The 25880-nt window shown below is 49.9% G+C and overlaps 1 protein-coding gene across 24 annotated transcripts in view; it reads left to right on the top strand.

Annotated features, from left to right (window-relative positions):
* The window catches only part of TENM4 (teneurin transmembrane protein 4), a 1939017-nt gene that overhangs the window by 1360834 nt on the left and 552303 nt on the right, over positions 1 to 25880 (top strand). For 6 of the 24 annotated variants that reach the window (XM_089331772.1, XM_051821846.3, XM_051821922.3 and 3 more), the window contains one exon: positions 14089 to 14391. The exons of the other annotated variants lie outside the window; for them this stretch is intronic. In XM_089331772.1, coding sequence (XP_089187898.1) covers positions 14364 to 14391 — 28 coding nt within the window. In that variant the 5' untranslated portion in view covers positions 14089 to 14363. The remainder of the gene's footprint in view (positions 1 to 14088; positions 14392 to 25880) is intronic. 24 annotated transcript variants of the gene reach the window in all.

Here is a 25880-nt window from a genome sequence, read left to right as displayed (position 1 = left end):
AAAGGATAGGAGTGACCACAGGACTATTGCACGGCACTGGAATGCATTGTGCCACGTGTGGAGTTGTAGCTAAGAAGCTTACTCATCTTCACACGGCAAAAATCCTTCCCTAGAAGAGCCTCAGAGGTCCTCTCTCCTGACCCACAGTCTATCAGGACTTCAGCCGGAACCCAGGAATTTCTTCTTTTGAAGAAACCAAGGTATAGTGTGATTAGCCAGATAAAATTGGGTTAATAAGCTGGTAAGAGCAAAAGCAGGGCCTTCCAGATGTGATACTGAAAGTCTCACTGTTCCGATCCCTGTGCTGCTCCGCAAATCTGGGGCTCTGGAGCCATCTACATGCTACAGAGGAGGCTGATAATGAAATTCAGAATAGACTGAAATTCACTTTCTACCTTGGCTTAGAGGTAACCAGGATTGTAGTTATCAAGTTGGAAAAGCCATGGAATGTTAGCAAGAATAAGCATGGTCTTGCATTTCATGTTTGAGGATGTGTGGGGTGCGAAATCACTAATGCTAAGTATAGCTGATAATAAAATATTTGTGTTAGTTTTTAGAAAAGAAAAACATAATTCACTAGTTACCTAGAGTATATACAGCACACTACTGAACACTGAGGGAGGATACAGGAACAGCTAAAATATTCATTTATTTGCTAACATCTTAGTAAGCAATTACGTAGGCCAAGAGCAACACAGGGCTGAGCAGGTGCAGAGCTAACCTCCTCCCTGCCTTCAAGGAGTGCACTGTCTGTCCATGGCTGGACAGATCCCAGGAGATACCATACCAGGCATAATGAATTGAGAGTGTGGACTTGAGAATCAGGCAAATCAACCCTCACTCTGGTGCTTAGGAGTTGGGTGACCTTGGGACATTGTGACATTTCTGTATGACCAATTTTCTCTTCCCCATGATGCTGACGCTTCGTGCAGGAGTGGGAAGGACAAGGTGAGATTAAAAGAAATCATTATGCACAGCACTTTGTAAATACTGCAATAGTTTGAGCCCCTACATTTGAGATCTGCTAAGGGAGTTTAGAGACAAGGAGGGGGCTGGCAATGTGGCGTGCTATGTTGAGTCTCCACCTGTGGTGCCGGCATCCCATGTGAGTGCCAGTTTGAGGTCCTGGCTGTACCATTTCTGATCCAGCTCCCTGCTGGTGGCCTGGGAAAGCAGTAGAAGATGGCCCAAGTGCTTGGGCCCCTATACCTGTGTGGAAGACCTAGAAGAAGCTCCTGGCTCCTGGCTTCATATTGGCCCAGTTCCAGCCAATGCAGCCATTGAGTAAACCAGGGAATGGAGGACCTCTCTGTGTGTCTGTAATTCTTCCTTTCAAACAAATAAATCTTTAAGAAAACTAGAGATGAGGTGGTCCCTTGTCCCTGCTGGAAGCCCGTTGGGAGAGCTGTTTCTGAGCTGGATCTCGCAGGGTGGGAAGGAGTCGAAGAGTCCGAGGGAATGGGAGGCAGCCATGCTGAGGTGTGTAGCATTGCACTGCTCGTGGCAGGCTGAGGCGAGAGTGTGGCTTGTCATGGGAGCACAGCAGCCAAGGTCTTTTACACGTCTCCAATTAGTTACCCTCTGTTTTATAGGAATCTTGAGACAAAGGGGCCAGGGACTCTGCATCCAGAAAGCCACCTGTTCCTGAATCTCTATAAGGGCACTCCAAAAAGCTCATTGAGATGGAATTAGAAGGTCAGGTTCCTCGGGTGCAAACAAACCTTGAAATGCATGCACAGTGTGTTTGGAATGCACACTTCTCAAGAACTTTCTAAGCACCCCTCGCATAGTAGAGCGGTGAAGTCTAGCGACGTCTTTGCTTCCAACATCTTTTGCCAACTTGGCCCTGCCTTGTCCCTCAGAGAACTGTGTCATTGTGGGCAAAGGACCTCATTGGTAAGAGTCTCAAATCCCTCTGTATGTGACATTGGAAATAAAAATAATAGAATGTAGCCACAGGGTTGTTACAGACATCTCGTATAAAACTTTCAGAAAGTGCCTGGAATACAGTAGGTGCTCAATAAATGTGGGTTTCCTCTTCAAAGTCCTGGCCTTGCCTTCTTGCCTAGAATATGCCTCTCCCTACTGAAGTTAAGGCTCACACCTCTCTCTGCTGAGTAGCCTGTGGCGCTGGAGAAACAGGATGGTGGCTTATTTACCTGTCCCCAGTGCACCTGCCAAAGCCTGGCCCAAACCAGTGGCTCCCAGGAAGTGACTGGGGAGGACTGAATGTGCATTGCTGGAAATTGCTAGAACACTGTGGAGTAGAGCTCAGTGTGGGGTGATGTCAGTGGTGGGAAAAGCCCGTGGGATTTGGAGTCACAAAGACCTGAGTTTGAAAAGTCCCTGTTTTACCACTTACTCTGAGCCTTGGTTTTGCCATCCGGGAAATCAGGACAGCAAAGTACTACTACTAGAGTTTTTATGGGAACCAAATGAGATCACCTGTGTGATCATTTCATGTAGCTCTGACATAGTCCGTGGTACACAGTGGGTGCTCACTGCACAGCAGGTAGGTGTCTGCTTCCCCTTCTCCTCTGCCCGGAAGTGTAGAGCTTGGCCACTTAAAGAACAAAGACCTGGTTCCCCCATGGTCCACCGTGAGGTCATCCCAGGCCAAGGTCACCACGGCCACAACCGCCTCCTCAGGACCTTTGGGAAGAAGCTGAGGACCCTGCATACTTCAGAACTTCTGGGTGCAGGGGTGGCCGCCCCAAGGCCTGGGCTCCACATTCCACACCCGCTGCCTCAGGCTGGGCCTGGCTGTCCCCTTCATCAGAGGAGAAGGGACACACGGCAAGCGCAGGTTGGCTCTTCTCCATGTCCCTGGGGACACAGATGTGAGCACGGCTCCATCCTGGTCTCTTCTGGCTAATGGGCTATACATAGAACATTCCAGAAGGGTGTGAAGAATCAATGCACAGACACAGAGCCTGAGGAGCAAGAGGCATTGCCATTCTGAAGCCCTTTAGGAGGAGGAGGGAGGGCTCCGTGAGTGTCCCCGTCTTCCCAGGGAACTTCCGTGGCCTCCCAAAGCCTTGTCCTAGTGGTCCGGGGAATTCAGCGTGCCCATTCCCCACCTGCTGCCTTGCCCACCCTGCCCACTGGCCTTCCACAGCAGGCTCGCTCTGGCCTTAGCCTTCCCGGTTTCCCTAGCAGACAAGCTCCACGGCCTGGGACACGTGGGACAGCTTTTCCCAACCTTTGTGACAGCACAGGCTTCCTCCTGACTCTTTCCCGCTCTCCCCCTACACAGAGAAAGGAGCAGAGGTGCTTCTGATTGTGAGGCAGGGGCGGTTCTTCCTCCTCCACTGCTTCCACCAGCCCAGCCGCTCCCAGCGACCATCTAGTGGAGTAACGGCCCTGCACATTATCTAGGGGAGGCACAGAGAGGTGGAGTCATGTCCAAAGTCATGCTCAAAGTCTTGGAGGATGAAGAGGCAATTGCTGGGGAAGGTCGGGTGCCCTCCATAAACAGGAGGGGAATAGTAGGGAGGGCTGGAATAGACATGAAGGGTGTGTTGAGGTGCAGGGGGGAGCCAAGGTGGGACAGGTGGGACACAGTGAGAGGAGATAAACTGGGGAGACAGAAAGGCCCCAAGCCCAGTGAAACCCTGATGTTCCATGTAAGGAATTTGAACTTGAACTGATGCAAATGATACCAAGTCTTTTAAGAGTATCACTTCATTAGATATTTAAAATACATGTAGCAGGTTTTCGTAGGTATAATTCACATGCCATGCAATTTAGAGGACAGATTGTGAGAATTCAAAGGTAAATTGCACCCTCATGGGTGGTGCATTCCTTGTTGTGCACACCCTGGGAGCTGACGCCACTCGGCGTCAAGCAACCTAAACCTGCCCTACCCACTTCTAGAAGATTCTTGGGAGGAAAGAACCTTCCCAGAGTCACAAACAACAGAGGGATTCAGGTGGCCAGATGAGGGGGCAGGCTGGCCTGAAGGGCTGTGGTACTGGGGACAGCAGGGACGGGGCCCTGGAGACATGTCCGGGAGCCCCTGATATTGTCACCTTACAGGCCTGTGCTTCTCCGGGTGGCCCTGGAGGCCTGGATGGGAACCTGCTGGGGACAGAGGCCAGCAGGACACCCACAGAGCGGCAGGCAGAAGAGAAAGCCCAGAAGCAGTTAATCCTGCTGGTCGAATTGCTTTTATAAAGGACACTCTAAAATCAAATAGATGCCATAAAAACACAGTGGCCTTTTCATTAACCATGCCACACAGGCCCCTTGTTCAGCAGCCACTGACAATCAGATCCGGGCCATCGTCTCTTTCCCCAGCCCCCTATAATTGGCATCTGTCTGGGAGAAAACAAATAAATACCAGGTTGGCATTTTAACAGGGAAGCAGGGAGCTGCTTTCAGAGTTTTCTCGGCCATCAGACCCAGTGAGGGCCCCCGGGGCAGCCTGCTGTCCCCCAGGCAGGGGCTCAGCCTGGGCCAGCTCCCCATGTCCCTCCCGGAGGGCCCTGCTCTGATCCTGGTGCCCCATCCCTGCTGCAGAGGGCACTTGATGTCTGTTGGCTGTGTGCAGACACTGCCGGGAGACAGGTCTGGAGCGTGGTTTGGTTTTGTGATTCCCCACTTCTGGAAGTCAGGGGGAAAAGAAGTGGGCATCCGGGCTGGCTGACTGTGGGTGCAACCAGTGCCTAGCAGTCAGGCAGCACCCTAGCCCAGTGACACCAGTAGAATCCAGCCTACAGGGTTAAGGAGCAGCGACATGGCAGGTGGGAGGTGTGGCTGCTGTGACTGGGGAGTGGGAGCAGCATCACCACTCTGCTAGTCACTGAGTGTGCTAAGAGTGCCACAGTTGGTCACTGCTCAGAGCCAAGTGCTCGTGGACAGGCGCTTCTTCTTACTTGCAGTTCTTGTTCTACAAAGTGGATGGGGACACTGAATTAGTGAGTGCTGCACCTCTTCTGCTAGGGGCAATGCAAGGTTAGGCTGTTGCGAGGCTCAGGGGATGACACACGATGGTTTCCTGTGTACTTCTGCTGAAAGATACTTTATTTACTAAATATTTTGTATTCATTGACATTGAACTCATAGCCAACAACCCTGTAACTCAGGCCTGAAGGAAGCCCATGGAACATGGGCTTTTCTGCCTCAGGCACCTCACCGCCTTCGTGCACCTGGGAACGCCAGACAGCTCAATGCATGGTGGATATCTTAAACAGTGACCTCACCAACAAAGAGCACAGAAATGTGAAAAAGGTGTGGCACCGCACCGCCTGCACAAAGGCCCCCTGGGAGCTGCGATTGGAAGGCGTGCCTTGCGTTGTTCCTGCTCAGCTGTGAGCATCACATCAGGACCCTGTTTCTTACCTCTCTGCGTGGTCATGAGTGAGCACAAGAGTAGAGAGTGTGGGGTTGCAAACACATTTTAATAGATTCGAAACTGCATTGTGCTAAGCAGGGGATACAGGAATCCAGGAATGATAAAGATGAACTATTCTTTATTTTTCTTGGGTCTCATGGATGTCAGTAACTCCCTCCCACATATTGGTGTTGGGAAATAAGATTCAATAAGATGAAGGGACTTGCTCAAAGCCAGCCAGCTGGGATGTGGTTTCTGGTATTACACCAGGGTCAGCCAACTGCAGCACACAAGCCTGCCACCTCTCTTTATCAATAAAGTTTTATTGAAACTCAGATACACGGTTCAGGTCATCAGTGCAGCTCTGTAGAGTGGCATAGCTGAGTGGTTCCCGTGCGCCTACAAAGATCATGTAGCCTGCGTTATTTACAGTGGAGACCCCTAAGAAAATGACTGCCAACTCCTGAATTAGCCCAGATTCCCTCTTCAAGTTCAGAGTAAAGACGATTCTCTTTGGTGGTCTCCATGCCAGGTTTTTCTTAAACAATTTGTTTTCTCTTCTTGAACACTGGGAATTCCAGAACTGGTTCTGTTTCCTTGTTTGCACTGATGAGAAGCTCAAAGCATAAAAATAGATGAGGATTCTGGCACCCAGAGAAGAGCAGACTGAATCTCCTGTCTTGGTTACACTGCAAGGCCTCAGATTATCTCAGCACAATCGAAAACACGATCAATTTATAGGTTACACGGGCGTCTGGAACTTTCCAGTAATTAAGTGTTGTATCTGGGGCAGAACCTGGGTTCTGCAGAAAGAATAGTTTTCCCTGAGGAGACAAAGACCTACTTTCTGTGCAAAATCTTTCTCTCTCTTCAGCAGACTACAACTTGAGAACTTATGAGGGAGAGCAGAGCGTTTGGCACAGTGGTTCAGTTGCCGCTGGGATGTCCACATCCCAGATATGGGTGCTTGGGCTCGAGTCCCACTTCCACTTCTGATTTTAGGTCCTTGCTGATGCAGACCCTGGGAGGCGGCGGGTGATGTTTCAAGTGGGTAGGTTCCTGACACCCACGTGGGAGACTCAGATTAAGTTCCCCGCTCAAGCTGGCCCAGGCCCGGCCAGTGCAGGCATCTGGGGAGTGAACCAGAGAATGGAAGATGTCTCCTTTATTCCCCTCACCACTATATCATGTGTGTGTGTGCATGTGTTGGGGGGTATCCTTGCCTTTCAAATAATAAGTAAATAAGTATTTTAAAGCCATATTATGTGTCAGATCCCAGGTTAAATGCTATACAGACTTTTATCATTTATTCTCCATGATGCAAAGTGCATGGGTTGAGAGAGTTCATACCACAGCGATAAATATGGTCACCTTTTCTTACAGCTGAGGGAAACAAGGACCCCAGATGTTCAGTAATTTCTTCCAGGTCACAAAGCAAGGCAGTGGCCTGTTTGAAGAAGCCAAGTGTGTCTGATCCCACAACTTAACCCGTGTGGTATGTCCTATCATTCTCTAGAGCTTACCCAGCGTCAACTTTCATCCTTCCAACTCTCAGAATTAGAATTAGGGCTGAGCACCAAGGCACGTCCAGCGTTCTTCTCATGCTAGAAAATTCATCTCTTTAAAACATTATTTATTGGGGCCAGTGTTGTGGCACAGCAGGTTAACTGGCATTCCATATGAGCACCAGTTCGAGTCCCAGCTGTTCCACTTTCGATCCAGCTCCCTGCCAAGGTGACTGGGAAAGCAGCAGCAGATGATCCAAACACATGGACCCCTGGCACCCATTTGGGAGGCCCAGATGAAGCTCCGGGCTCCTGGCTTCAGCCTGACACAGCCTCAGCTGTTGCAGCCATTTGGGGAGTGAACCAGTAGATGGAAGATATCTCTCTCTCTCTCGATATCTCTCTCTTTCTTTCTATTTCTCCCCCTTTCTCTGTAACCCTGCCTTTCAAATAAATAAAATAAATATTTTTTACAAAGCATTGTTTATTTGAGAGGCAGAAAGGAGAGCGAGAGAGACAGTGCTCCCATCCGTTAATCCAGTATTCAAATGTCTGCAATGGCTGGGACCAGGAACTCAATTCAGGTCTCCCACATGCATGGCAGGAGCCTACTGCTTAAGGCACAGCTGCTGCCTCCCAGGGTCTGCATTGGTGGGAAGCTGCCATCAGGAGCCGGAGGTAGGACTCGAACCTAAGCACTCCAGTATGGGACACAGGCATCCTAATTGCTGGGCCCAGTGCCTGTCCTGAGCCTTCTGTTTAAGGACCCTTCGTTTAATGTCGTGGCTTCAATTTATTTAAATGGTTGCTCTTTGGAGATGGTTTTGAAAGGCATATTGATCTCCACAGTCACTTCTGCTGTGCCTATAAGAAAAGCCAAAGCTGTGCTGTGGGCAGTGTGGAGCCACCCTGTCTCTGGGAGGAAGAACTACCTGCTGTCCCACTGTGATTGCACCTCCTAAACCCGTTAGTACACAGAGCAGCAGAGGGCTGTAAAGACCCTGTGAAGGAAGTGTCTGGTGAGACCAGCAGCAAGATGAAGGCCTGTGCCTTCCAGAAGGACGCACTTTGGGGCACAGGAGCTCCCCAAGCCCCATCTCTCTGCAGCAGCAGCTGTGGGTACCCTCGAACGCTTGGACATCAGGATGACGCCAGGTAGCATGGATTTCCATCAGAGAAGGAGCTGCACCTGTCACGCGCCTTGCAGTGTTCCCTGAGCCTGACCTGTGCTTGGCATACTCGATGCAGCACAGGTGCTCGGTACCTATGTGCAGAGGGGCAGGAGTTTGGCCTAGCACTTAAGCGGCCACTTGGGACGCCTGTGTCCCACACGGAGTCCCTGAGCTAGAGGTCCAGCTCAGCTTCAGATCAGGCTTGTTGCTAGAACACACCCTGGGAGATAGCAGGTGATGGCTCAAGTCCTTGAGTCCTTGTTGCCTCCATGGGAGACTAGAGACCTGGATTGAGTTCTGGGCTCCTGGCTCCAGCCTGGCTGTTGTGGGCATCTGCGGAGTGAACCAGCAGATGGAAGATTATCTATCTATCTATCTGTCTGTCTATCTATCTTTGCCTTTCAAATATATAAATATTTTTTAAAATGTTGCTGAGGATGAAGGAATGAATGAAGGTGAGAGGGATGCTTTGGTGAGAAGGATCCGTCCCTCATCCAACATCTACTGAGATGAGCCAGACCTGCGTGAGTCAGGCATTGGGACCCCGGAGAAGGCCACACCAGCCATGCACTCAAGAAGTCCTTCTTAATCCTGTTGGACGGATTGATTGAGTTGAAAAGCACTGTGACAGAGAGGGAGGGAGAGACAGACATCTTCCATTCACTGGTTCACTTCCCAAATGCCCACACAGCCAGGGCTGGACCAGGCTGAAGCCAGCAGGCTGAAGGCAGGAGTCTAAAACTCCATCTGGGCCTCCCAGATGGGTAGCGGGGACCCCAAGCGTTTGGCCCGACATACTCTGCCTCCAAGGCACGTTAGCAGGAAGCTGGACCAGAAGCACAAACTAGCCAGGACTGGAACCAGGCTGATGTGGGACTTGGGTGCCCTGTGTATAACCCATCACATTCTAGACATCTTAGAGAGACCAGCTAGTCGACCTTCCCGGGAGATGTGTTCCAAGAGCAGCATGAACTGGGCATCCAGAGAGGTGAACGGGGAGATCCAGGAGTGCTTCCCAGAGGAGCACCCAGCACACCAGCCTCGTGACTCCTGAGCCACTGACTTTCCCCCAAACAGCACTGAGGGCAGAGGGGGCCCCCAGAGGCTTCTCTGAGTATTCAGGAGGTATCACCACACATGTGGAGCATGGAGCAGGGGACGGGACTCTAACCACGCTGTTGTCTCATCAAAAACAAAGTCCTTGCTGGTTTGCCATTCTGGGAAGATTGCCAGGCTCCAAGATTAATAATCTTTGCCCCCCCCCTTTTTTTAAAAAGCCTTATAATTGCATAAGTAAAGCTTCCTTTCTCCTCTTTAATAGCAATGAGGCTTATTTGACTTATTGGATGATTAATAATACTCTCACTCCTCCGGTGACAAAATACAGGAGCCGGAAGACAGACACTGGGTCCCGGTGGCTTGGGATGGGAGAGCAGCCATTGCAGCCGGATTTTTGTGGCTGTGCCAGCATCTAAGGGAGGGGGTAGCCTGGTTTCTTGGCACTCAGATGCTGATGACTTGGGGCTGCTGTTCACACCAGGGAACCGGTCCCTACGATTCCCAGCGGGATGCTACTGAGCACTTCTTTCTTCACGTTATGCGACGTGCCTTCTTTGAGGACCTGTGGTGGGTATTTCTGCCTGGTCATTGTGCTGCTCATCCTGGGTTAGTGGGATTGAGAAATGTAATGCTGATCAAGACTGATCATGTTTACTGCTTCTCCTTGGCTGCCTGGAAACTCAGAGAGGCAAGCCTACGTCTCACTTGAAACAGTGTAGAGGAGTTCTCAGGATACACTTCAAGCAATAACAGCAGCTCGCATTTACTGAGCATTTACTGTCTACCTGGGCCCCTCTTGCCTTCATTTCTGCCGGCAGCATGTTCCTGGCAAAACCAGACTGCAGATCTCACTTTTGTAAATGGAGCAGCGATGTCAGTACCCCTGGGAATCCAGAAACTCATTTGCGTCGGAGATTCCTGTGCTCTGAATAATGACCTCCTTAGTGTGCCATGTTTGCGATGTCACTTGCTGGCTGCAGGCTCCTCCTTGGCCTTTGGAAGGACTCAGCTGGGCCCAGCTACTGCCTCCGAGTTGGCCATGAACCTGACTTCCTTGTCCTGAGGTCAGCAAGGCCCCTGCTCTTGCTCCGTGTCGCACAGCCAGGGCAGAGCTCACAGACACAGACAGCTTTGTGCCGGCACGTGCTGGCCCAGAGACAGAGGGAGCCGGGAGGGCTTTGCCTGGTCACCTGCCTCCTTGCTGTGCGTTCCTGACAGACAGCAGATGGATAGACATGGGCGTTAATGAGGTCTGCGTTCTGGCCAAATGCTTTCCATCTTGTCCTGGCTGCTGAGCCCACTCGAAGGAAATGTCGTGCTGAGCAGGCGGTGGAGCAGAGTTGAAAAGCTGAGACTTCCCCAGGCTGTTGGCGAGGGCACGGGAGTAGCATGCACTCGATCAATTCACCCCAACTCAGTGAAAGCTTGTGAGGCACCTTTAGTATATTAGTATCACCCAACTTAGTCCTGTAGGCTGTTCTTCTATGTCATCATCCTCAGCCCCATTTTGTAGCTGAGATACGTAAGAGGTTCAGAGTTGTTCATTAACTTCTCCAGGGTCACACAGCCAGTCTTGGACTTAGCTAGGATTTGAATCAGAACTTCTGCCTTTCAACCAAAGCTGCAGCTCCAGGCACTTCTGCCCTGTGCTGTCCTTTGAAAATTGTTTGCCGAGTTAGGTCTTGAGGGCTCATTGCCACAGCATCTCTTCTTGGGGCAGTGAGGAGCTGGGGCGGGCAAGGGAGGGTCTTCAAAGCAGCAGGCGAGGTAGCTGGCACGAGCAGCTGACACTTGGAAAATCTGTTCTCAGTTCTGGCCAGGGGTAGGGGCAGAAATCTCGTCTTCAGGGCTGGCGTCCACTTCCTTGGGGGCTCCCTCCCTGCCGCCAGATGGTTTTTGCTGCATCTGGACATTTTCACAGAAAGGTCAAGTTTGAGGGGTCAGCTCCATGGTGGCCCGCTCTGACCAGGACTCATGCAAGAACATGGCAGGCCTGCCCATAAATCCTGTGCTAGCCTTCTCGGCTCTCTCCACCCAGGCAGGCAGGCAGGCAGGCGGCATGCTCGGACCCATTTTGTGAGTGAGAAGATTGAGTCTCCAAGACTTTCCACTGTCGAGGGCAGAGCTGGGGCCCCGTCAGGTCTCGGCAGATGCTGGCCAGGTTCCTGTCATGACACCAGTGTTCAGGTTTATGGCCTCACCCCTCCACCCCCTGCCGTGTCTGCCTGCAGAAAAAGGCATCTTTCCGAAGACGAGTTTTGTTTTCCCAAAATTTAAGAAAATCCTTGCAGGGCTGTGGACTCCTACTCCCCCACGGGCCCCTCTAGCGTCCCCACAGGCTTCGCCTGTGACTCGCTTGCCTCCATCCAGATCTTCTAAGGATCCAAATGTTGGCAGCGTGACATCTCTCTTTGGAGGAACTCTGAAGCCTGCCTGAGTATTTGTCTCTGGGCATCAGGGGGGAATGTGAGAGGCCGCAGAGGAAGAAGGTTCTGGCTTCATTGATCAGGATCTGTGTTTTTCAAACAGCTTCATTCTCAAGCCCCGAGTGCCCCTCTTCCGAAAGAAAAGGCCCTCCAGAAATGACTGTGGCCCGGCTTGTTCTGTGCCCACAGCTCTCTCCGTGCCTACACCCATTCGCACTGGAGAGTGGGAAGTACCAGGGCTCACTGGCAGGAGCCTCCAGGTAGTGCTAAGGGCTAGAGAGGGCAGGTGCTCAGGCCCAAGCCAAGCCAATTGGTTTTCAGACATTTTCATCACCCCACAAAGAAGCCCAGATATACACACACACCCACACACACACACACCCACACCATGCCGCTGCCAGTCCACTGCTTCCTGGTTTCATGGTTTGCATTAGCTGGGAAGATCCACAGCCACAGACCTGGAGAGCCAGAGCAGAGTGGGTGCCTGGTTAATTCCACTCTGCAGCCTCTGGCACAGGGCTCAGTATAGGTCGGTGGGCACGAGTTCCTCCAGCTTCCTCTATGAAAGCAGTTCTGCAGGGTCAGCCCAGCTCCCATGCACAGGTTCACTGCCAGGTATGGCACTGGCGTGCACTCAGGGCCAGCCCTGGGGAAGACACTGCTTGGGGAGTTTCCTCTGCCTAGCTGAGGTCGCACAGGACACACTACCCAGCTTCCCTGTCCACACCTGGAGGCCGATGCCACAGAATGGCCCGCCCCGTGCCTGTGGCAGACTGTCATTCAATTATTGTCACTTTAGAGCCCAGCTGACAGCATGTTGACTAAACTGCTCCCTCTAAGCCATCTCAGTTTCTCCTCTGTCTTTTCCTCTGCTTCCAAGGAGAAGAAAAGTCCAGCTTTGTGAAGCATCATTTGCCCAGCCGAGTTGTCCTTGGGGTTACCTGAGAGAGGCACAGAGAGCCAAGTGGTCTCTGAGCATGCAGCCCAGGAGATGCTTCAGATCCGTCTGAAGGGGCGCGGGGAGGGAGTGAGGGGCCCTCTGGTATCAGGGAAGGGCAGCCTTGGGGAGCCTTCAGTGAAAGCCCAAAGTGATGCTGTTTGAGAACAGAGAAGGGAGCCAACTAAAGCTAAGAGTGATTCGCCGAATCCCTGATCCTGTGCCTCTGAGAGCAGGCTCTGCACTGCACACTGAGCTGCCAGGCAGAACCAGGCGGATCCCCTGCCCTTGAGGGGCTCTGTCAGGAGACGGGCAGACCTGGGTTCCATGGGTTTCATCATGGTCCTCTGTGACCTTCTGCAAGTTGTATGCCCTCATTAGCTTCAGCGTCCACCCCTGGAAAATGCGGCTCAGACCTGTCTCCTAGGGCAGGTGACTGTGAAAGCTGAGTAAGGTAATGTGTGCACATTTACAGGTACTGGGAATGTGTGCATTAAAGGGCCGCTTTGGGTGTACTGGTGATGATGTTGACATGTGAGAGGTCACATAACATTGGACCAGAGTCAGATTTAAGGACACACTCACAATCAGGGGTGTACTGCTGCAGGACAAGCACTCGGAAATCAGTGCCTCCTTAAATTTTCACCTTTGTAGCTTCCTTCACCTCACCCTCATCCTGTCTCGGATGTTTCATAGTGATTGAAAGTTATTCTCTGTTCAGGGATGCCCGGAAGGGAAGTTATATTTTAGTGTCACAACAGTATCTGCTTTCACTTGAGAAACAGTTGCACAGCTATGTGTCAGGCATAATACTTGTTCATTCAGCAAAAAATGTGCAACTCTTCACATAAAACCACTTGCCCTCAGCCACCCACTGTCCTCTCGTTGGTAGTGCCCACACGCTCACTAATTGGATCCTTAGCTGTTTCCTGCACCACAGAGCAGTTTAAATGCTGGGTTTAAAGGCAGGGCGTAGAGGGATGGCTCAGGGCCCAGTGATCTTGTCTGTAAGAACGCACAGTCAACCCATCTGGGGGAACCACAGTGCACGGCAACAACAGGCAATGCTTGGGTGGGTCTGTGTCTCTCTCAGTTCCTTCCTAGCGCTCAGTGCAGTGGTGATCAAAGAGGTACTTAATGAATGCTTGGTGGTTGAATTCACAGGTGGGTGGATGGATGGATGATGGATGGATGGTGGATGGATGGAAGGAAGGAAGGATGGATGGATGGGTAAGTAGATGGGTGGATGGATGGACGGACTGGTGGACAGGTGAGTGGGTGGATAGGTGGATGGATGGGTGGATGAATGAATGGATGAATAGGTGGGGAGGATGGTTTGGTGAATTTCACTAGAATGTAAATTCCAAAAGAGCGAGCATCTTTATGGATCCAGTTCACTGGTGTATGTCCAATGCCTACTAGCACATAGTAGACACTCATGAAATATTTTCTGTTGAGTAGATAGGTAGGTGAAAGAGCACAGGAATGGACACATAGATGAATGGATACTAGTAACTTTGGATAACACTTTATTCTTCACATCCCGTATCTTACTTGATCCTTAGCAAGCTGTGCAAAGTAGTCTAGAGATGTGTATAACTGGCCAGACGGCGCTTTGGGCCATCCTCTTGTTGATCGCCTATGTCTGTCCTAGGAACACCCTCCGACTCATGTCAGAACTGGGAGCTCATCCCACACTCAGCACGTGGTCTAGCACCCTGTGGAGTTAGATTTGCACTTGTGGACCAGAAAAGGTTGATCCTCAGAATTTTGAAATGGACCAGAGAAGTAAAGAAACCGTCCCTGGCCACACAGCTCATCGTTGATGGAGACAGGACTGAAACTCAGCTTCTGACTGCTGGCTTTGGCTTGTTTCTCTTCAGATGAGCATGACAATGAGCTGCCTGCCTGGAGAAGTGGGCGGCTTGCATGAATAAATGGCAAACACCTCATTCTGGTAAGCAGAGGCGCTTGTGGGGGAGCTCTTGCTTGAAAAGAGACAAACACCTTTGCCTGGGCCTCTCTGGTTGAAATGACGGCCTAAGCCACTGGCTGCGTTAGCAGACAGGGATTATGTGATGTACTCGGAAGCCTGGCTGTCTGTTGGTGTTTTGTGGATTCACTGTCAATAAAGATTCCCTGGTGCAGGAGGCTGATAGCATTCAGAGAGGCAGGCAGGAACTTCTCACATTGGGAGACTGCTGTATTACAAGTTCAAGGACACTTTTGCTTATTGCAGACTTGACTCTTCTGGAATAAAACCCTGCCCTGGTGTTTACTGATGAAGAGTGAGAGTTGTGTCAAGTTGTCGAAGGGACCGGGCTTTGGACTCACAAGACTAGGGTTCTCGTGGAGGCTCCATGGCCGCCTAGCTTGGGGAGACGGGCAAACGGAAGGAAGGAATGCCTTCTGAGCGTCGTGTGTCCATCAGGCCCTCTGTACCCGCGTGCATGGAGGTGCACCTGCTAGGTCGCAGGTTGTAGTTGTCTCCGTTTTACACGCAAGGAAGTCAAGGCTCAGAAAGGTTATGCAATTTGTCCAGTTTGCATCATCAGTCACTGATAAACACGCCTGTTTCTCCCTTGGCATGTCACATGCATCCCCACTTCCCATCGCTTCTCCAGTATAAGGCGAATGACACCAAATTTTCCATTCGCCCAGTTGGGACCATGGATCGAGCGAGCCTTGCCCTCCCAGGTGTTTGAAGGATGAAGGCTGGAAGTCCTCCACCTGAGTCGGTACACCGTCTGCAGGCTGCTTGTGCCCACCCTGCTGGTGGCTTCTCAGGTGACAAAGCCTCTTGAACACTTGTCAGTTTCTCAGCCCTTCTAATCAAAACCACATTATCCGCAATGACTCCTAATGAGAGCATTTGTGGAGGCGGGATGCTCTCTGGTCTCGAGTTCGCTTTGGAAATTTCCCTTCTTAACAGCTCTGTCGTGACGGGGCAGGTGGGGGTTCTGCCAGGGCCCCTGTGTGGCAGCCTGTGTGCTTTTAAAACTCCAGGAACCTCTCCTTGGGGGCGGGGCCGGGGGTCAGCCTGCCCGGTAGATGGTTTGGGAGCCCACGTGTCAAACACACGTGTCAGTGACTTCTACTTCATCACTTTCATTGTAATAGCTCTGGGCCCCTCACCCTCCACCCTTCCAAGATGCAGGTGAACAGAAGCAAGCGGCTCGGCGTTTGCTTGTCCTTGTTCTCAGGCTGCAGGGAGCACCTGCTGCAGCTGAGGACGCTTGCATGCACCTGCAGGCTTGGTGAGCTCTGGGCACTGGGACCCATCCTGACCTACAACCAAGGACAGGAAGGAATGGCATTCTGAGTGGTGGGTCTGTAGGAGTTCACTGAACTGTTCATTTCACTTCCGAATAGTTTGAAAATGGTAAAAACAAGTTCCTTAAGGAGCAAACTAAGAGCTCTTGGCAATAGCACATCCATGTCTAGAGGCTGCTAGGCTGGCCTGGAGCCTGGGCCCCAGTCTCCCCATGGTGGCCTGGGTCCTCTGATTCCTGAGTATACTGAGTGAGGCCACCATGGCTGGTGCTTGTGTGATGCCCCCAGCCCGGCTCCTAACACCTAGGCACATCCCACGCTCAGAAATGCCAGGCTGCTGGCCTTCTCTGCACACGTGCCCCCTGCTCAAGTCACCTCTGCCTGGAGAGCCCCCGTCCTCACTCATTGCTGGGTCTCTCCTACCCCGCCAGGCCAGCTCCTGCTCCCCTTCTAAGATGCAGCTCAGGAATTACTTTCTCTAGGAAGCCTTTGCCACTGATGCTGGTCCATGCGGGACCATCCAGATGCTCACGCTCCACCCTCCGTGGGTTTCCTGCCGTGTCTTGCTCATTCGGGCCTCTCCGTAGAGCCTGGGGACAGAGTAAGCGTGCAGGTGAGGGGAGGACTGAGCACACAGAGGACTGGTTCGCTATGTGACGGAGCTTCTGCCTCACTCCTAAGCCATGACATCAGAAGCTGGCCTTGGACAGAGTCAGGTTCAGGAGCCCCAGCTGAGGCCAGACCTTTAGAAGTTGGAATCCGAGAGACCCAGTGATTGACAAAAGGCCGGACTCCTACTGCATCCAGGCCATGTGGTCACGGGCAGTCTTAAAGACCCAGCCTGTGAATCCTTCCAACCCTGACGTTGAATTCTCACATGGCCCTTTTGCCGTTGGTAGCATTTTGCAAATTCTTACTGACAGCTTTGGTTTTCCAGTGGCGTCATGCAGTTGCCAGGTCCCCAGGCTTTAGTGCAGGGTGGTCCTGGCTGGAGGTCCTGATTCTGCCAACTCCTAGTGGTGTGACCTAAGGCGTGTCTGTTCCCCTCTTGGAAGCGCTCTATGCCTCTGGGAAAGGAAGACACAGCATGAGGCAGTAAATGTGTGGGGAAACTGATGGCACCCCCCAAATAGAGTTTCTGAGGGGAGCTGATGAGAGGCAGGCACGGTTGCAGGGAGCCAGTAGGGATACCCCAGGATTAGCTAAGCAGGGGCTGTCACCAGCACCTAGGCCTGGGGGCGAAGGCAGGGCAGTAGTGACTGAGGGAGAGCTGCAATGCTGGGTGGAGCCTGAGGGTCGCCACTGCCACGCTACAGCCCTGCAGGCAAGACTTGGGGATGAATACCCTGGTCTCTCTCCTCCTGCCCTCTGAGACTGGGGCCTCCCCGGGCTGAACTCAGCCAGAAGTAGAGGAATTCCGTTGACGCCGTCTTTGAAAGCGCAGCCACCTGCAGCGAGAGCGGATGAGACACGGGAGAGCAGGGCCTGGAAGGGCAGGTGCAGATGACCCAGCCCGGCGCTGTTCTGACAAGGGCAAGGCTGCTTCTGTGCCTTCCCTGATCAGCACCTTCACCTTGATCAGATGAGGGGTGGAGGCAAAGATTGAATAAATCTGATCATTCCTTCCTTCCGGGTCCTCACAAAGGCATGCTGGGGATGAAGCTGACACGGGAAGAAAGAACAAAGGATCTTGAATGTTGATTTTCTGTGCATTTCTTGTATTGGTGTTCCCTCTCCCTGCTGGTATGAAACCTCTGCCGAGTGCCCATCTGTGGTGCTTGTGTCAGGGGCTGAATGCTGTTGCATTAATTAATTTTATTTTACACTTGCTCTGCTAGAGTCAAATGAACCTCTGTGGTGCAGCCGTCTCCGACCAGGTGAAGCAGGTCAACCTTTGAGATTCTTTGCGTGCACAGGAACTTCTACTGGCAGGGCCTGGGCTCCCTGGGATGCCCAGCTGCAGGCCCGTGGGGACCTGTGTGAGCTGCGAGTGAGGTGGCAGAAGCACGAGGGGCCAGACCAAGCAGACGGGCTCAGCATCCCACTGGGCATCCCACATCCTCCCTGTGGGCACCAGGGGGTAAAGGAGATAGAGGGGCCACTTGTGCTTGCTGCCCCTAGTCCTATAAGAAAGGAAACCTGGGCACTTGAGCTGCAGAGGAACAGGCGCCTTCACTTTCCTGCCTCAACTTGCCGACTCTGAGGGCAGTGGTGCCATGCACCCCCCCATCATGGCCTCCAGCACTTTCCTATAACCATGGGGGCTGCAGCCCATGCTCCTGCCACCCAGCAGGGTCTTCTCTCTGGGCTCCTCTCACAGCTGCCCTGGGATGCCTGCCACTCCCTGTCACCTGGCAGGTGCACAAGGCCCTTCTGGCACCGGGAGGACTTTGCCTCTGCCCCCTTCACAGCCTTCAAGGCTGCATCTGTTCTACCCTGGCCTTCACCTTCTCCTCCTACCTCCCAAGCCCCAGTCTCTTCTTTCTCTGATTATGCTCAGGGCCGAACAACTAAGGGCCAAAGACACCTGTCACTGAGCTCACGCCAACAATCCTGCCTGCTGGGTCCTTTCCCTTTTCCCTAACATGAGCTGCCCCCACCTGTGTGTGCAGCACTCTCCTTGCCACTCGGAGCCTCAGTGGCTTCCCCATCACCTCCCCTTCAGGGCACTTGAACACACTGTAGTGAACATTTAGTAATATACTAAGTTGCCCCATTTATTTGATGTTTAACATATATCAGTGTAAGCAAAGCAAAAATAGCCTTTAATCTTGCTGCCGAGATAACTCCTTTTCCATTTTCACCAACATGATAGGAAAACTCCCGGTGTTTCTTGGTTGTTTTGATCTATGCTTGTTTCATTCTCCATGGGACCAAACATCTTTTCATATGTTTATGAGTTGTTTGTGTTTGTACTTCCCAGAATGGAATAGAATGTTCATATCCTTTGTCTGCTTTGTCCTACTGGATTGAAAATCAGGTTTGAAGTGTTTTTGGCAATCAAAAGCAGGATTCAAATCTCAGGAATTTAAATTTTGCCATGCATTTGATTTCGGTTGATTTTTGAGATGGCACATCAGAGGGGAAGGCAGGAGGGCCTAACCGTCTTTGTCACCCGCTTGAACAGGGAGCCCTCTGTAGCCTCACCACAGAGTGGTCTGTCGTTCCCACCCCAAGCAGAACAAGGCGATTAATTCTTCAGGCTCCCATTGGTTCAGAGGGGGAGCCGTGCCAATCCCAGCCCATGCTCCAGCAGCTGCTCAGCGCCGGGCACCGGGATACAGCTCAGCTGTGGGACCCCGTGCCGTCCATTTAGATGAGGGCCTTGCTGACTGCCTCTTGCGAACCTCTGGGGTCACATCCTGGACAACAGCTGCTGGACCGTGAAGATCAGCAGCGTGCCAATGAGGCTGACAGGCTGGGATTCTGGCCGGCGTGAAGGGGATTCATTTCCTGGGAAGGGCCTTTGTGCAGTAGATGCTGTAAAAGGAAAATGAGCCTCTTCAGGACCAGTGATGAGTTGGCCTGGGCCTTATGGTGGTCATACCCTGAGTGTGAATCGGGATGAGCGCAGTGGCTGTCTCTCGCCCCAGCAGGCAGACTGTTACTCATTTGTCCATTTATGCAATGCATGCTTGCTGAGAGGCAGCTCGGTGCAGAGGTTACAAGCCTGGGCTCTACAGACATACTCAGCCTCAGTTCTTGGCACTGCTATAACATCGGGCAAGGTGCATCCATTATTTTTCTTCTGTTTTTTTTTTTTTTTTTTTTTTTAGAAAATTTTTATTTAATGAATGCAAATTTCATAGGTACAGCTTTACAAATATAGCGGTTCTTCCCCCCTATACCCGCCCTCCCACCTCCATTCCCATCCAACCTCCTACTCCCTCTCCCATCCCATTCTTCATTAAGATTCATTTTTAATTATATACAGAAGACCAACTCTATACTAAGTAGATTTCAACAGTTTGCACACACACAGACAAAGTAAAAAGTACTGTTTGAAGACAAGTTTTGAAGTTAATTCTCATAGTACAACTCATTAAGGACAGAGGTCCTATATGGGGAGTAAGTGCACAGTGACTCCTGTTGTTGATTTAACAATTAAAACTCTTTATTTATGACATCAGTGATAACCCAAGGCTCTTGTCATGAGCTGCCAAGGCTATGGAAGCCTTTTGAGTCCACAAACTCCATCAGTATTTAGACGGGGCTATAATCAAAGTGGAAGTTCTCTCCTCCCTTCAGAGAAAAGTACCTCCTTCTTGGATAGCCCCTTCTTTCTACTGGGATCTCACTCATAGAGATCCTTCATGTAGAACATTATTATTATTATTATTTTTTTTTTTTTTTTGCCACAGTGTCTTGGCTTTCCATGCCTGAAATGCTCTTCCAGGCTTTTTAGCCAGATCTACAAGCCTTAAGGGCTGATTCTGAGGTCAGAGTGCTTTTTAGGGTGTTTGTCATTCTATGAATCTGCTGTGTGGCCTGCTTCTCATGTTGGATCATTCTCTCCTTTTTAATTCTATCTATTGTTATTACCAAATACTTGATCTTATTTATGTGATCCCTTTGACACTTATTCCTATCTTATATGATCAGTTACACACTTAAAATGATCACTTTAACATGAAAAATGGCATTACTACTGTCGCTCCCCCTCTTTATGGAGGAACGACACTAAACCCTGCCTAGGTTTCATATCCGAGTCACGGCACCATTATGTCGCTCCCCCTCTTCGCGGAAGAACGACACAGGACCCTGCGCTGTTCTTTTGTCTGTTCGGCCCTCCCCGGGTTTGCTGCTGGTTCTTCCCGGGTTGGCTACCGTCCCTTCCACCTTCGTGGAAGGGCGGTTCCCCCTGCCACTTTCCCCACTTCCGCAGGGGAGCGGCACACTGCCGGCCGGCTCTCTCGGGGGCTGCACAGGTGTTCCTTCAGATAGATGTTCTCTGGTGCATGTTGTCTCTCTCCTCCTTTATAGTCCTCTTCCACCAATCCCAACTGTGCTACCCACACGCCGAGTATGCTGCTCTCCTCCAATCAGGAGCAGGTCCTGCTGTTTATTGGTTGAACTGGAGGCAGCTGTGTAGAAGCTGTTTCCTCCTCTCCCAGCGCCATATTGTGGGAGAACAGATGCATAAAATAAGTCTTAATTCCAGTAACTTAGTCTAGTCCAAGTTGCTCCCCACAACTACCACCCAGCTTAATAGGCTTTGGAGTTCCATGGCAAGTTTTTAACTTTACCCTTAGGGTAAGTCCCTGGGAATGTGTCCTAACTGTACAGCTCCTCTCTCTCTTATTCCCACGCTTATTTTTTACTGGGATCTATTTTCAATTGGATTTAAACACCTATGAATAATTCTGTGTTAAGAGTTCAGCCAGTGGTATTAAGTAGAAAAAGAAAATAGTAAAAAAATAAAATAATAAACTGTTCCTCAGCAGTCAGGACAAGGGCTGATCAAGTCATTGCTTCTCAAAATGTCAATTTCACTTCTACAGGCTTCCTTTTAGGTGCTCAGTTAGTTGTCACAGATCAGGGAGAACATATGAAATTTGTCCCTTTGGGACTGGTTTATTTCGCTCAGCATGATGTTTTCCAGATTCCTCCATTTTGTCAAGGTGCATACATTATTCCTTAGAGCCTTTGACTGTCCTTACCTGTAAGTGTTCCAATCATGCTGCATTCATAAGCCACTTGGGAGTTCAGTACCTAAAACAATAATAGTGTTGTCAGCTGGCGCCGCGGCTCAATAGGCTAATCCTACACCTAGCGGCACTGGCACACCGGGTTCTTGTCCCGGTTGGGGCGCCGGATTCTGTCCCGGTTGCCCCTCTTCCAGGCCAGCTCTCTGCTGTGGCCCGGGAGTGCAGTGGAGGATGGCCCAAGTGCTTGGGCCCTGAACTTGCATGGGATACCAGGAGAAGCACCTGGCTTCTGCCTTCAGATCAACGCAGTGCGCCAGCTGCAGTGCATCAGCCGTGGCAGCCGTTGGAGGGTGAACCAACGGCAAAAGGAAGACCTTTCTCTCTGTCTCTCTCTCTCACAATCCACTCTGCCTGTCAAAAAATAATAATAATAATAGTGTTGTCCTGTGTAGGTGTCTGGAACTCAGCTGATCTAAACTGGGCTCACTTGGGTTTGGCTCCAATCTGCAAGTTGGATCCAGGCCTTTTCCCTCAGTCTCTCCTCCTGCAAGGGGGGAGCTTGGCATATTCTTTGCATGACAATGGCATGGCAACAGAGGGGGAGGGCACGCTCCATGGTGAATACCTGGTCCAAGTGTTTCCTTGCATCACATCTGCTGACGTCCCATTGGCCAAAGGCATAGGTTTGGCCAAGCCTAATGTTAGTAGTGTAGGAAAACACACTCCACCTTCAGTAGGAAGTAGTGACCACTCCAGGGCAGAGGGCATGAGGTGAAGGGTGAGGAATTGGGAGCAGTAATGCAGCCTGCCACTAAATAGAGTTTATGGCCCCTGTTAATGCCTCTACTCCTCTGGTTGACACACCAAGGAATAGAACCGCATGGCAGTGCCTTCTTTCCAGGGATGACTGCTAAGTCTGCTGCTCTCCATCCATGGCTTCTCTTTGTTTCTTTACTCTTTTGCTTCCTAAAGATTGACCCACTTAAGAAAATGAAAGAAAGCCAAGCTTCAGAGATTTTATGATTTTGCCATTGCTGCTATAATTCCAGGGTTTTATGCCATTTGCCCATTTGGGAACATTTTCAGGTATTATCTCTTTCTGTATTTCTCCTCCCTTGTTCTCGCCTTTTGAAATTTCCCTTCATTGTAGACTGGGTCTTCAGAGTTAGCCTCCTTTTTTTTTTTTTTTTTTTTTTTTTGTCATGTCTTCCATCTGCTCCCTGTATTACTTTATGGGAAATTTCCTCCAATCTATTTTTGAGATCCCTAAATCTCCCTACAGCTGTGCTTAATCTGTAGTTTCATTCAGCCTCTGAATTTTAGTTTTAGTGGCTGTTTTTTTTAAATTTCTCAAGTTTTATTTGGTTGTTTTTGAAACCCACCTATATTTTTTCCTAGTTAAAAGAACATAGTCTTGTTCTATTAATATGATATTTATTCCTTCATTTTATCTTTTTGCTCATTTAAATAAATTTGTAATCTATCAGATTACTTTAGTATTTCAGGGATGTTAAGGCTCCTTACTGTGCCTGCTGCTGGGGTGTTTTCTTGAGAGATTTGTAATTTTTTTGTAATTTCATCATCAGGAGGTGTGGTTTTTGTTGTCTTGTTCTTTTATTTTTCCAATGGACTTTCCATATGTTCATAGTTATGGAAGTGCCCCTATGGGATCTACAGTTATTTTGTGTTGCATTTGACCAATCATGGAGGTTCCACTGGTCTTCGGCCTGGTTGTACATTAATGTTGTGGCTTAGGGTTTCAGTAATCCATTGGTGGTATAAATTTGGGCTTCATGCTTACATATTTTATAGGATTGAGTTTTTTATTTTTTAATATCATGGGCTAAGTTTATTTTTTCTAGAAGAAGCAAGTGTCTTGGCCTCCTGTAGGACAGAATGGTCAGAGCTCTCATGCGTGGCTTCCAAAGCCCATCCCCTACAGGGGTCTCGGAACTCAGTTCTAACTCCTTGCCTCCCTTGCCCTGGGTCAGTCTTCTTTCTCCTACAGAGGTATTAAAACCTCAGCCTCTTGCTTGGGCCCCTGCACCTGCATGGGAGACCAGGAAGAAGCACTTGGCTCCTGGCTTCGGATCGGTGTAGCTCTGGCCATAGCAGCCAAGGTGGGGGGGGGGGGGGGTGAACCAGTGGAAGGAAGACCTTTCTCTCTGTCTCTCTCCCTCACTGTCTAACTCTGTCTTCATTAAAAAAAAAAAAAAAAAAAAAGCCTCAGCCTCTAACTGTTGAGGTGTGTATCTGCATCTCAGGTACTTCTTGGCCACACACAGATTCAGCTCTTTCACTTGAATCTCTGAGTAAGTTTACCTTATTTAGCTATTTTTCCCTCATTTTATTTCACCCCTCATTTCCATGTAGTTTTGGTGGGAAGGGAAATCCATAAATTCCATCTCCCACATTGCCAAATCCAAAAATCTAATACATAGTTTTTTTTGTTTTTTTTAAAAAAAAACACTATTGGGTCCTTTCATTTAAAATTTCTTCTCAAGATATAGCCCAAAGAAATGCATGTCCATTAAATAATTGAATAGCCAGACACCTATTGGATTTAAAAAGCAATTGAGAATTTCAGCTTTGCCTAGCAAGTTGCTGTCTAGAGTTGCCTTCTATTGACTACTGTAATAATGAGAATTTCAATTATTCATTTTCAATTAGGAGACATGGCATCATGATCACAGATGTCATTAAGGAATTGAATTGTGTCTAATGTGGGATTCATAAAGGCAGTATTTCCTAGGATCACGCCTTCTCCAGTGCCTAGAAAACAGGCATCGTGGGTCAGAAGAGTCAAAGTTACAGCAGAACTTTTTAACAGAGGCTAAAAGTAGTGTAGGATGGTGAGGCTGCCTTCAGGGACATGAGAATGTGTGGCTCAAGTCCCCACTGGGGATGAACACCCCCAATCTAATGGTTCCTGGGTGGAGAGTTGAGAGGCACCCAACTGAATTCAGATTCTAGCCCCAGCACTGCCTGCACTGTGTCCTTGGCTGGCAACCTCAGCCCACACAGCAGTGGCCCTAGAGTGGGAGAAAAGCCGCCGAGACCGGCAGAAGCAATGCTGTTCCAGAGCTTGCCCTGCGCCAGGCGCCCTGCTTGGTCCCAGGCTTGCATCTTGTCATGGAGTCTCAGAAACAGCTTTCTAGGCAACTTCGAGAAGACACTCGGAGCAGAGCACAAAGAAACAAGGTGCAGTGTTTAGGCGGTGACTGAGTCATGCCTCAGCTACTTAGGTTACTTAGTTCATGCTGTGTGTCCGTCATCATGGAGTCACCCAACACACGTTCTCCGATTTAACCTGAAAAATCACTTCCTGAGATCACTCTTATTTTTAAATACAGGGAAACCAGTGGAGAGGAGTTAGGTAAATCCCCCAAAGCCACAGAACTAGAGAGAGACTCATTAGAAATCCAAACTCAGATCTCTCATTTTAAATGGCCAGCTTATTAACATTGTGTACAGCGAAAGTAAGAAGTTGGTTTGTGTTTCTCAAACAGACAAAGCGTGTGAATGCTGTGTTACGTCTGGGTGGCTCAGAGGCTTTCTGGCATAATTCCTGTTTTTCAGAAGCGTTTCAGATGGCTGGGTCTACTGTGAAATAGGACTCAGCATTGTGCCTGGCATGTACCAGGGACTCCATAAATATTTAGAGACCCAATCTATTCATTAATGATTTAGTTATTAGCTGAGGGCTTGTAATGCCTTTTCTTTTAAAGGGTAGGCTTGAAGTGTGATAGAAAATGCATGGGCTAGGTTTTGGGATATGTCCAACTGTGAGCTGTTATGCTTGCTAGCTCCATTCCTGTGAGCAAGTAGTTTTTAAGAAAAAAAAAAAAAAACTCTCTGGGCCTCAGTTTTCTTAACTGCAAAATGGTACACTTAGAATAGTGCCTGCAGTTGGTGTGTGCTAGGTAGAAGCTCTTGATTTTGTTGTAAGCACTCAAACAAATGGGGCTTGCGATTAATAATTGTTACCGCCTTCCGCTAGGGTGGTGCTAATGATGCTAAACAAATATCGCTGAGAATGAGGCCATACAGGATCAGGTGAGAACACCTGAATCCCACAGGTAGCATCCTCATCAGGGTGAAATCCAAAGACTAGCCTTCCTCCCCCCCACTTCCCTGTCCTCAGCTTTCTGCTGACACAGGGAAGCAACACATCAGAGTGCGGAGCGGGAGGAGGCCTCGTCTTCTTCAGAAAGGAACAAACACAGCCCATTATTCAAAGTCCCTGCTGAAAGGGGTGAGGGGACATTCTCTGCAGACAGAGTTGGCCAATTTCAGCGGAGGATACCTTGGTTCCCATGGCAGTTAATGGAGTGAAGTGCACTTCATAACACAGGTCTCCGGTGAAGATGGTGTGTGTGTGTGTGTGTGTGTGTGTGTGTGTGTGGTTTTGTAAAAATAGTATTTGAAGTTTTCATTTTTACTGTATCTATCAGGACAGGAGTTTTGTTTTTGCATCTTCGGGAAGATGTGTGAGGATGGAATTATAACTGCAATCGCCATGCCA

Source organism: Oryctolagus cuniculus, chromosome 1 (assembly GCF_051225735.1).
Source record: "Oryctolagus cuniculus isolate XC-2025 breed Fujian yellow rabbit chromosome 1, ASM5122573v1, whole genome shotgun sequence".
Classification (NCBI taxonomy): domain Eukaryota; kingdom Metazoa; phylum Chordata; class Mammalia; order Lagomorpha; family Leporidae; genus Oryctolagus; species Oryctolagus cuniculus.
The sequence above is the reverse complement of the archived record's forward strand: the minus strand, read 5'-3'. Positions and strand labels throughout refer to the sequence as shown.